General features: G+C 41.2%; 1 protein-coding gene across 4 annotated transcripts in view; it reads right to left on the bottom strand.

The window, feature by feature from the left end:
• Window positions 1-102: 102 nt before the first annotated feature.
• The window catches only part of casc3 (casc3 exon junction complex subunit), a 30728-nt gene continuing 19060 nt past the window's right edge, over window positions 103-11770 (bottom strand). For 3 of the 4 annotated variants that reach the window (XM_085966518.1, XM_085966517.1, XM_085966520.1), the window contains 6 exons: window positions 8863-8924; window positions 7587-7824; window positions 6777-6875; window positions 4716-4921; window positions 3800-3962; window positions 103-2114 (listed from right to left, as the gene is read on the bottom strand). In XM_085966518.1, coding sequence (XP_085822644.1) covers window positions 2101-2114; window positions 3800-3962; window positions 4716-4921; window positions 6777-6875; window positions 7587-7824; window positions 8863-8924 — 782 coding nt within the window. In that variant the 3' untranslated portion in view covers window positions 103-2100. The remainder of the gene's footprint in view (window positions 2115-3799; window positions 3963-4715; window positions 4922-6776; window positions 6876-7586; window positions 7825-8862; window positions 8925-11770) is intronic. The other variant, XM_085966519.1, reaches the window with a different exon arrangement.

Below are 11770 nucleotides of genomic sequence, written 5' to 3'. Positions count from 1 at the left end.
TTAAAGGAAACTAGCTGGAAAAGAACTACAAGCACAGAACTGACCTGAGAAATCTGAAAGGCTGGACTTTCACTTTGGTAAAACAAGCTTCAGTGTAAGAACTTTTATTTTTTTCCACACTTTATTAAACTGTGTCCACCAAATGGCAACAAAAATATTGATTACAAATCTCCATTTCTAAGAAGATTAAAAACTAGCCATCACAGTGTTCTGGGGTCTAGATTAGTCACACAACTGATATGTGGAATTGACAAATACATTTCAATCTTTTTTTAAGGCAAAAAATGAAAAAAAAAATTTTATTACATTTAAATGTAACATTTAGAAAAGTGTTTACACTCTGCAATACTTGACATATTTCTTTTAAACTAGAAAAATGTCTGTTACAAAGGAATAATTACACACTTATTAGTCAGCATTCAACATATAAACAATCTGTCTAAAGCGGCCTAACAGGTACAGGCTAGACAGACCCCGGGGTAGCGGACACATTAATCCAGGTTAACAGCGTCAATATTCAGGTCTGTAAACAACAAAGAAACATACAGGCCTGTGGCCTGGTAAATGCAGTGATACAATACCTATTTTAGCCACTAGAGCCTCCTGGTAAGTAATGCCATATAAATGCTAGCAAGCTCCCGTGGCAGAATGGATAATGTAACACTACAATTCACTACTCATAATCCCCAATCGTTCATTAAACTTTCACCAATAATTTTCACAGTCTTGACCTAAAAAGTAGGTTGAAAGATCATTGGTCAACGGAGCTTTCAACACCTGGAACTGCCTTGCCTTCCTCTGCAATGTTACTCTGCTCACATTTCTATTCACTGCATCAATGGTCACATTGCCTCAAACCAACAAGTCAAGGATATACCCAAGTAAAGTGCTCTTATACAGCATGAATGCGACCATATAGATGAGTCGACGCACGGAGATGTATTCACATGGTCAGGTCAGCTCTATCCTGTACAGTGAATACACAATGTATTATTTATAGAACAGATCAAGATTTCAGGTTGGTTTTGTAATTACAATTGGGATAAAAGTCATTGAGTCATCCATCCCTCGGTGGTGACAGATGGTATTAAGAAACTGAAACACAATCCGAATTGAAATAGCACGAGCCAACTGCACTTCACCGGCTCGCACTTGCTCATTTTTTTTTTTTGCATGAGAAAATATTTTTTCTTTCAAAAGTTAATACAACAACATAAAAGAAAAATTCATTTCAATGGAGGCAACAGGTTAAAAAAAAAAACCATCTACTATAGTACACATGTGGCAAGGTGTATAATATGGCAGTACAGCCATGGCACCTGACTTTTGGGGGGGGGGGGGGGGGGGGAAAGGGAAGGTGTTGAGGAGGAATCTTTTTTAAAAAAGAACAAAATTAAGTAAAGCAACAGAGAAATAGGTTTCTGAACTAATGCTCTAAGTTGCTCCTGCAGGTAAAAGCCAGGCTTAAACCTAAACTGTACATACACTGTATCTGGCTACGTCGCTCCTCTCCCTGTAAAAGACAATCAGTTAACTGCCTCTCCATATTAGGTATATGACCATACACTGGGCAAATGAAGTATCTTAAGAAGTTTTTGAATCATATATTGATAAATGTGTACTAGAAGGTACAGAAAGATAAAGCCAGAGCAGACTAGCCTACAAATCAATCAACATCAAGGTTCAGTGGTTGGGAGATTATTGCTGTACTTTTTTGGAATTACCAAGTTGCACTTGATCACATGGGACTCAAATTTAAAATCAGACCTTGGTTTACTGCAACATTACCATTCACAGTAACGGAAAGCTGCTCAAGAACCAAAACATATGAACAGGTGCAAGACAAGCCCCCCCGAGGTGTCAATTGTGCTCATTGCCGTGCTTTGTCAAAGACTGCCTGACAAGTCCTGCAGCCAGAATTAAATGACGGCTGTGAACATTAGCAACATAACACTGTCAAGTCTGCAGGACGTCCAACACCATAAACAGAGGACTCTGATTATCAGTCAAGTTTTGTCCACTTCTCCATGTATTCTTTTCGGTTTAAATTCATCGATAGACTTCTCGTGTTGCTAAGCTTCGGACCTTTCTTTCAGCTTTTCATTTCGGCTGTCCTGAAAAAAAATTGGAAAACTTCAGAACACAACAAACTGGAACAACAAGTGTCTTAAAAATTTTTTTTAAATGCCACAGTTGTATTTTTCCCCCCAATTTTAATGAAAGTCATTTGATTACATTTAACATGCGCATTCTGGGGCAGTACAACTAGCCTCAAGGTCCTTGCGCTCGGGAGAAGAAAAATCATCCTGGGCTTCGACTCCTGATCACGATCCAGTGACCATTACTGAAAACTGTACATGTGTATTTCAGACGAGGATTTGATTGGACTTGGCTGTGTTGCCCTCTACGTAGAAATTCACTGCTAAGGCTCACACTTTAAGAATGGCTACTTCGGTGAGTTACCAGAGAGCTTCAGACGTCTGTGGGACTACTCCATTAACTGTCGACACCTTCGGGATAGCTTACGTGACACGTGTTTGATATCCAATTTCCCACCCAGTGCTCTTGGGTCATCGGGACTCATGGCAAATGTAGACCAGGCTCTTTGTCACATGAAGGGAATGGTGGGGGACGGAGGAGAGCAAGTACATGTTGGCCACTTTTGCACAAAATTTGACAAATGGTTACAAAGTGGCATTAGCAAACATCTGGCAACAGATTAATTTGTCTGCCATCATGGTTGTTTTTTTAAGCAATATTCAGCAATATCATTCTCACTGTGGTAACTCTCGCTTTGTAAACATTTATTAAAAGCACTACACAAACATGCCCATGCTATCTTGCTCAGTACAGCAGCATGACAGGTACTTGTGCTGATAGCCCGATTCACTACTGACACCAAAAGCAGTTTACGTGTGTAAAGCCCATGAGAAGGGCATACACCAAGGTAAGTGCACCAGTTACCACACCACTGCTGATTGTACCAGGACAATTCAACATTCAGAAATAAACTGATTTATTGATACTTTACTCAAACATTATTGTATTTTTTTTTTTTTAAAGAATCTGCCATTTTTGACCCAGGATCATCATGGTTGGTATAAGTCGGGTCTCTGCACCCAGAAAGTGAGTGTCAGCAAGCTATTTCGCTGTGAGGGCATCACAGAAAAGCTTGATGTCCATGCGCACACACAGGAGAGTCTGGCCAACTTTCCCCATTCCCTATTCTAGAGAAACAAATCACGGCGTCCTCACTGGTTGGTATCAAAGGACAACTAGACTGTATATCTCAGTACCATACCAGATAATTGGCACAGAGTCACTAGGAAGCCCTTGATGTCGGTTTGCTTTAAATGATATTCCTATTTTGAACTCCCAGTACAGAACATCTTTTTAAAAAAAAAACACACACAAAATCATTTGTATACATAATTTATAGATCTCTATCATTAAAAAAGTGGAAGAGGGAGAAAGAGATGGAGGAGGGAAAGAGATGGGGGGGGGGGGGAAAGAGAGAAAGAGAGAGAGAGAGAAGAAACTAATCACCTAGTTTAAGAACAGTACAGGCAGCTTGGGAGGGCACAGCGAAGAGAACAGAATGAAGAGTGACAGTGAATTTTTTTTGGGGGGGGAATGCTGAAGAGCACTTAAAAGGAAATATTCTAAGTGGGGAGAGAGAAGAGAGAGAGATAAACTTAAAAAGGCATAGGATATTATTAGAGATTGGTGAGGATACACAGATTTATACAAGTTATCTTCATATCAACATGGTATTTTGCAGCTTCAGATGGTGTTGTACCTAAGCTGCATGGAAACCAGATGACGGATGTATCAAGTACCTCGGGTGGCGGCGGTTTAACAGTAACAGGCTGCGATTGTCTCCGTGGAGGTGATGGTTTTGGCAGGACCTGCTGCTGTACAGTGTTGTAGTACGTGACTCCACCAAAGACCTGAGGCTGGGCCTGACCACACACAACAAGCCGTTAATACTTCACAAATTTCTTATTGCCAATGACAAACAGGATGTGCAACATGAAACATAAAATACCTTTCTACTTTTCAAGAAGCTGCTTTCCTCATTGGAGTATCACTTTGTTTGTGGTGGGTGAAATAATGCAGAATAGCAGCTTACAATGTGCAATAAGAGTCGCAAAATTAGAACTGGTTTAATGCGGGCAGTAAATATATACAGCAAAAGACAACTTGGCTGGTATGATGAATTGGTGCCAATTATCTTACCGTTGCGCACACACGGAGTTGTGTGCAAAAGGCAAGAAAGGTTTGGCGGCCTAATTTTTACAATTGTTGAGGGTGTAAATGTATTTTCTGAAGAATTATAACACTAATAAAGAAAAACAAAACATTTACATTTTTACAGGATGCCCCAAAATGGTTTAAATCCATTGATTTTTTTTTGATGGGCAGTCATTAATGTATTGTGGAGTGAAATTTGCTTATGCTCCACAGTCTGATTTGCTCTCCATTCCCTTGAAAATACTGATGTTTGCACTGAAGTTGCCAATGCCGAACAGTAAAAGCAGCAAAAAATGTTGGTTTAAAAAAAAAAAAAAAAAAAAAAAATCGGTTGGATTAGCTCCAAGGATGTATTCAGGTTTCTGCTCTTACGGTAAAACTTCCCACATTGATAATCGAAGGATCACATGTTCTGATCTATAAACTCTTGCATACTAACCATTTCCTGCAGGTGTTCTCACCTGAGTGGTTGGATAAATATGAGGTGGGAGGCCCCCAGTTGTGTATGGATAACTGGGGTTTCCATAGTTCATCATTCCCGGTGTGAAAAAGGGAGGGGGCAGCACCTGAGGTGGAGGTGGTTGTCCAGCTGGCATTGGGACTTGCGGAGCATAGAGACTGGGGCTGGTTAGGTGGCCAGGCGACTGGTGGTGATTAAAACCTGGAACTGATAATGATCAGCAGGGTTAGCCAAAGGAACAAGCAGAAGATAATTCACAAGACAAAAAAGCACTATAACATGGGATGCCATGGGAGCACAGAGAAGTTAAAAAACACCAACAGGAGGGCAGCATGTTGTAGTAACAAGCTCCCTCCACTTCACCGCTGACCTGAAAAAGACAAGATTAGGTATCCAGCACTTCTAAGTCATCTTCCAATTTCACAGTGCTCAATGAACAGAGAATGGCTCCAATATGAATATATATATATAGCCATATGAATACTGTGGCAACAAGAGCAGGTCAGAGGCTAGGTATTCTGCGGCGAGTGTCTCACCTCCTGACTCCCCAAAGCCTTTCTACAATCTACAAGGCACAAGTAAGGAGTGTGATGGAATACTCTCCACTTGCCTGGATGAGTGCAGCTCCAACAACACTCAAGTCCGCTTGATTGGCACCCCATCCACCACCTTAAACATTCACTCCCTCCACCACCGGCGTACCGTGGCTGCAGTGTGTACCATCGACAAGATGCACTGCAGCAACTCACCAAAGCTTCTTCAGCAACACCTCCCAAAACCGCGACCTCTTCCACCTAGAATGACAGGCGCAGCAGATGCATGGGAACACCATCACCTCCAAGTCACAATCCATCTTGACTTAGAAGTATATCATCGATCCTTCATCGTCGCTGGGTCAAAATCCTGGAACTCCCTCCCGAGCAGCACTGTGGGTGTACCTTCACCACAAGGACTGCAGCAGTTCAAGGCGGCGGCTCACCACCACCTTCTCAAGGGCAATTAGAGGTGGGCAATAAATGCCGGCCTGGCCAGCGACGCCCACATCCCATAAACGATTTTTTTTTTTTAAATGATCATCATGCATTGTTAAGTACAAGGGACACTTATTGCTCTCTTTCCTGACTGCAAGGATGAAACGGTTCCTTTCCCTGCTGGTTAGAAGACTCCTTTATGAATTGAATTTGAGCAGCCTCAAGCCACTTCTGTCGATTCTCAGCGCCCATCTGCCCCCGAATTCTAAACTGGGATAAAATTGACAGCCTCTTTCCAAAAGGCCACAACGAGTAGGAAATGGAAATAATCTGGTGCTTTATCACGTTTTTGAGGTTGGAGCCGAGGCGACGTAGCAGGAGTTTTACTCTGCAGCTAGCTGCGCAATGCCTGGCTTGGGAGCACTTGATGCTGACACCGTGCCTGAAATGAGAAAGTATTCCATTCTCCAGCGCTAATACCGCTCACCTTGAACACAAAAATTAGCAAAACAATTTAAACCAAAAATAGAGCTTAAACTATCAAACTCAGGTAAAATTAAACCTAATCAAACCAGACGTTAGTGCGGCAAGCCTCACAGAATAATTTGTCTGCCTTACCTCTAGTAGAATTAATTTCTGCTCACTGTTGTTTTACATTTACATTTTGCAATATTTTGTATTGATGTGAATAAAAAAAACAAAACAATGATTAGGTCACCATAATTTGAGGTAGGTGACACTGACCTCAACAGCATGAATTGGTTGAAATAACAGTTAAAATAAGATCTCTGAAACACTCTGTTAATGACTATTCACAGTATCTAATTCAGTTCCCTCACACAATCTGACTCGACATCTCGTTCAAGCCAGTTTCATCTAACAATATAATCAACAGATTCTAAAAGAAAGGTAAAAAGTGTTTAATCAAGAAAAAATTCAGTTGATGGAGAGACTCTAGAAGTAGTCAAACATGAATCCAACCGGATAGTCTATCTTCATGGGTTTTCGATTAAGATTCTTCTACCCCCGCCCCACCAACTACATCTGAATGATAGTCAATCTTCCATTCTTGTTTCAAAAAAGTAGTATACCTGGATGAGGAAGGTGCATATCTGGCTGGACAATCATGCCTTGGGGTGGCAGAGGAGCTGGGCTTTCATTGTGGGTATATATTGGTCCTTGAAATTGTACTGCAAACAGAAAGCACAGTTTAGATTATGCTGACAGGTCAGAGCATCAGGAGTAGAGCATTTCAAAACTGCTTACGGGTATTTATATCATTCACAATAAATTGCTGCAAGGTTCATTTATCAAAATTTTAATCCTTCAGAACCTGCTTTTCAGGTTTATTGTGTCACGGCTGCTTAAATAAAATAATGTTTGTGAAAAAATAATTATCTTCAAGTTATTCATAACAAGCACAGTAAGATTATATTTCCCAAGAAAAACAATTTACTCTTCAAATTGTTGCGTTTATATTGACTGCCTTTCAATCCCCTCTCCTACTTGAAGTGTGCGCACAATAAGACTATACCATATGGTGAGGGTGCGTGTGTAGAAACGCCAGTGTAACTCATTTACGATCTATAGCTGTGAAAGTCTCATAGCAATCTTTTATAATAAAAAAAGCTTTTTTCAATCCAACAGAAAATATTATAGGGCTAATTTTAAAACCTTACATCTTTCAGTAATATTTAGTTTGGTGATAAATCCATTTAAAAGCAGGCTTTTGATTGCTCCCATGCAAATTGTGAATGTCAAAAAATCTTATTAGAATCATTTCAGTTGGTATTTTGTGATCTCAACAATTTTTTTTTTTTTTTTTTTAAAAAGCTCATTTTAAATTGGGTTTGCCATTGAAGACCATGTCATGTAGCAAAATTAAAAACAAATCCCTTTACGTTGATCATAATAGTGTCCTTCCATGATGCCGATGTGCATAGGTGCAGGGGCTGGAGCCGGGGCTGGTCCTAGGGCTGGTGCCGGTCCTAGGGCTGGTGCCGGTCCTAGGGCTGGTGCCGGTGCTGGTGGTGGTGGTGGTGGTGGTGGTGGAGGAGGAGGAGGAGGAGGTGGTGGTGCTTCAGGTATTGGCCGCTGCCGTTGAGATGAGTAACGCTTTGCCCGTCTTCCTTGACTACCCTGTAACACATTCAACCAGTTGACGCTATTTAAGCTACATACTCCTCACATGAAATCAACTCGACAGGTGTCAAAACTGCACTCCTCTAACTCCATGAGGCAACAAATCACGGTGCCATCCCTCACGTTTTCCACTCGTTACAATTGGTTTTGTCGCTTCCACACCTCAGAAAACCTACATTATTCATTTTGAATGTCACCTTGCTTACTTAGCAGCAAGTAAGACCAAGATGCTGAAGTGAATTGGGGCTTTTCCAAAGTCCTAACGCTTATAACAGTCACATGTAGTAGCAATAATTAAGTAGCCTCTCAAGTCATGGGGCCCAGGTTAAAATTATAAACCAACATTTTAGTAAACTATTGCCACATCTAGAATGCTTTGACATTTTTTTCCACCAACCATCGGCTCCTCAAGTAAATCTGGAATGTAAGACTCCACCAAATGGGTGTTTTAAAAAATAAATACTTGGCGACTTGGTCCCAGACTTCTGCAAAATCTGTTTTGAGAGAGAGAGAGAGAGAGAGAGAGAGAGAGAGAGAGAGTGTGTGTGTGTGGCAGGAGGGGGGCAGGGCAGAGAGGGTGGCTGGGGCAGAGAAATACAGAAGGAAGACAGCACAAGGTGCAGATATATAGAGAATATATAGATATAAGACACAGACACAGACAGATGTCCACCGTGATTTGCTCACAGATTTTCTCTCCTCTGCTTAATGTCCAGCCAAATTGACATTGGAATATATAGAAGTACACAAGCTATCTTCTTCACTTTCACATGCGTACCATATAATGAACACACAAAAATCTATGGACTGCCCTAAGATTTAGAGCTGTCAATGACACTGCTGCTTTTAATATCTACAAGACTTCAAGTATTGCCTAATGCATTTCTGCCAACAAAGCAGATAAGCTTAGACAAATAGCCTCTAGGAAAAATGTGTTCCAAAAATAATCCAGGGTACTTATCGACAGTCACAATAATTTTATACCATTCAACCTTCATGACTTATAGTCTAAAATGTACACATTATTCAGCTTACCATTTCTTCCACTCGGTTATATTGAGCAGGAGCAGCACCAATGTGTAGTGAATTGGGAATTCCTGGAAGAAACACAGCAGTCAATCCCTACCCATTATACAGCATCTAACAATTATCCAATTATTTTCAGTAGCGTGACTTTACTTTAACAAATAGCATTTAAAGAAAGGAGCATCACCATCAGCCCTCCTTTACAAAACAGAACTCAGGCCAATCATTTTACAGCCCATTTGTTTTCATTTTTGTTTTGTCAGTTGGTTGATTTTTATTTCTATGGAGCACTTCTTAATTATCACACAATTAGCATTCCACTGCAGTCTCTCTCCCTGTACTCGTTTTCGATAAATGAACACTTTCAGCCGTGAATTTTTGTTGCACTGGCATGATTTTGTCCAAATTACACGTTCTCTCCTGTTGATAGCATGGTTTAGAATCACTTCCGGCACTACATCCTTTGTGGTTTGGTATAGTAAGCATCTTTCCAACATAGCAATAAATATCACTATTAAGCATATCATAGGTGTTGCTTCAGATCCTATCTGATAAACCAGATGACATGTAGGAACTAAAAGGACTGATTTACATTTTTATTTAAAATCTGGTCTTTTAAGTGCTCTTCCTTAAATTGGCTGATGTGACGCTGTGCCGCGCTAACCAAGATAGGCATCAGGCTAATGGAGGTGGGTTTTTAACTTTATTCCTTAGCAAAAGCAAAACTGGTCTACAATCACTAAATGTTGAGAGTCATTTTGCTCTCGCCAAGTGCTTTACACAACCTCTGCCTCCATTAATATGACACTATTTCTCAACATGGAACACCACTACTGAGGAGTATTGGGTCGCCCACTGTTAATATAGAAGGATATAGAGGAGCAAATTTGCAGGGAAATTACAGAAAGATGCAAGAACTATGGAGTAGCGATAATGGGGGGGGGGGGGGGGGCCTTCAATTATCCGAATATAAACTGGGATAGTAATAGTGTAAAGGGCGAGAGAGGGGGAAGAATTTCTGAAGTGTGTTCAGGAGAACTTTCCTGATCAGTAGGAAGGAGGCATTGCTGGATCTGGTTCTGGGAATAAGGTGGGTCAGGTGGATCAAGTTTCAGTAGGGGAACTTTTAGGGAACAGTGATCATTGTATCATAAGGTTTAGGTTAGCTATGGAAAAGGACAAAGAGCAATCTAGAGTCAAAATACTTAACCGGAGGAGGGCCAATTTCAGTGGGTTGAGAACAGACCTGGCAAAACTGTCATTGAACAATGGGCTGCCTTTAAAGAGGAGATGGTTCGGGTACAGTTGAGGTACATTCCCACAAGGGGGAAAGGTAGGGCAACCAAAGCCAGAGCTCTCTGGATGACGAAAGACAGCAAGATAAAGCAGAAAAAAGGGGCGTATGATAGATGTTAGGTTGAGAATACAAGTGAGAACCAGGCTGAACACAGAAAGTTCAGAGGGGAAGTGAAAAAGGAAATAAGAGGGGCAAAGAGGGAGTATGAGAATAGACTGGCAGCTAACATAAAAGGGAATCCAAAAGTCTTTTATAGGCATATAAAGAGTAAGTGGGTAGTAAGACGAGGATTGGGGCTGATTAGGGACCAAAAGGAGACCTACGTATGGAGGCAAAGGGCATGGCGGAGGAACTAAATGAGTACTTTGCATCTGTCTTTACAGATGCAGCCAAAGTCATAGTGAAAGAGGAGATGTTGAGATATTGGATGGGATAAAAATTGATAAAGAGGAGGTACTAGAAAGGCTGGCTGTACTTATAGACAAGTCACCAGGACCAGATGGGATGCATCCTAGGATGCAGAGGGAAGTAAAGGTGGAAATTGCAGAGGTGCTGGCCATAATCTTCCAATCCTCCTTAGATACAGGGGTGGTGCCAGAGGACTAGAAAATTGCAAATGTTACATCCTTGTTCAAAAAAGGGTGTAAGGATAAACCCAGCAACTACAGGCCAGTCAGTTTAACCTCAGTGGTGGGGAAGCTTTTAGAAACGATAATCCGGGACAAAATTAACAGTTACTTGGACAAGTGTGGATTAATTAAGGGAAGCACGGATTTATTAAAGGCAAATCGCATTTAACTAACTTGGTTGAATTTTTTGATGAGGTAACAGAGGGTTGGTGAGGGAAATGCGGTTGATGTGGTGTACATGGATTTCCAAAAGGCTTTTGATAAAGTGCCACATAATAGGCTTGCCAGCAAAGTTGAAGCCCACGGAATAAAAGGGACAGTGGCAGCATGGATAGGAAATTCACAAGAAACAGCAGTGGTGAACAGTTGTTTTTCAGACTGGAGGAAGGTATACAGGGGTGTTCCCCAGGGGTCGGTACTAGGACCACTGATTTTCTTGATATACATTAATGATTTGGACTTGGGTGTACAGGGCACTATTTCAAAATTTGCAGATGACATAAAACTTGGAAGTTTAGTGAACAGTGAGGAGGATAGGCTAGACTTCAGCAAGACATAGACAGACTAGTGGAATGGGCGGACATGTGGCAGATGAAGTTTAACGCAAAAAAGTGCAAAGTGATGCATTTTGATTGGAAGAACGAGGAGAAGCAATATAAAGGGTACACTCTTAAAGGGGGTGCAGGAACAGAGACACCTGGGGGTATATGTGCACAAATCGTTGAAGGTGGCAGGACAGGTTGAGAAAGCGGTTAAAAAAGCATACGGGATCCTGGGCTTCATAAACAGAGGCAGAGTCAAAAGCAAGGAAGTTATCATGAACCTTCATAAAACACTGGTTCGGCCACAACTGGAGTAGTGTGTCCAATTCTGGGCACCAACCAATAGGAAGGATGTGAAGGTCTTAGAGGGTGCACAAAAGATTTACAAGAATGGTTTCGGGGATGAGGGACTGCAGTTACGTGGATAAACTGGAGAAGCTGGGGTTGTT

The sequence above is a fragment of the Somniosus microcephalus genome, chromosome 24 (genome assembly GCF_052327205.1).
Source record: "Somniosus microcephalus isolate GS21.2 chromosome 24, FLI_Smic_1.0, whole genome shotgun sequence".
In the NCBI taxonomy this organism is placed as follows: domain Eukaryota; kingdom Metazoa; phylum Chordata; class Chondrichthyes; order Squaliformes; family Somniosidae; genus Somniosus; species Somniosus microcephalus.
Note: the sequence above shows the minus strand (reverse complement) of the source record. Positions and strands in the feature narration are given on the sequence as shown.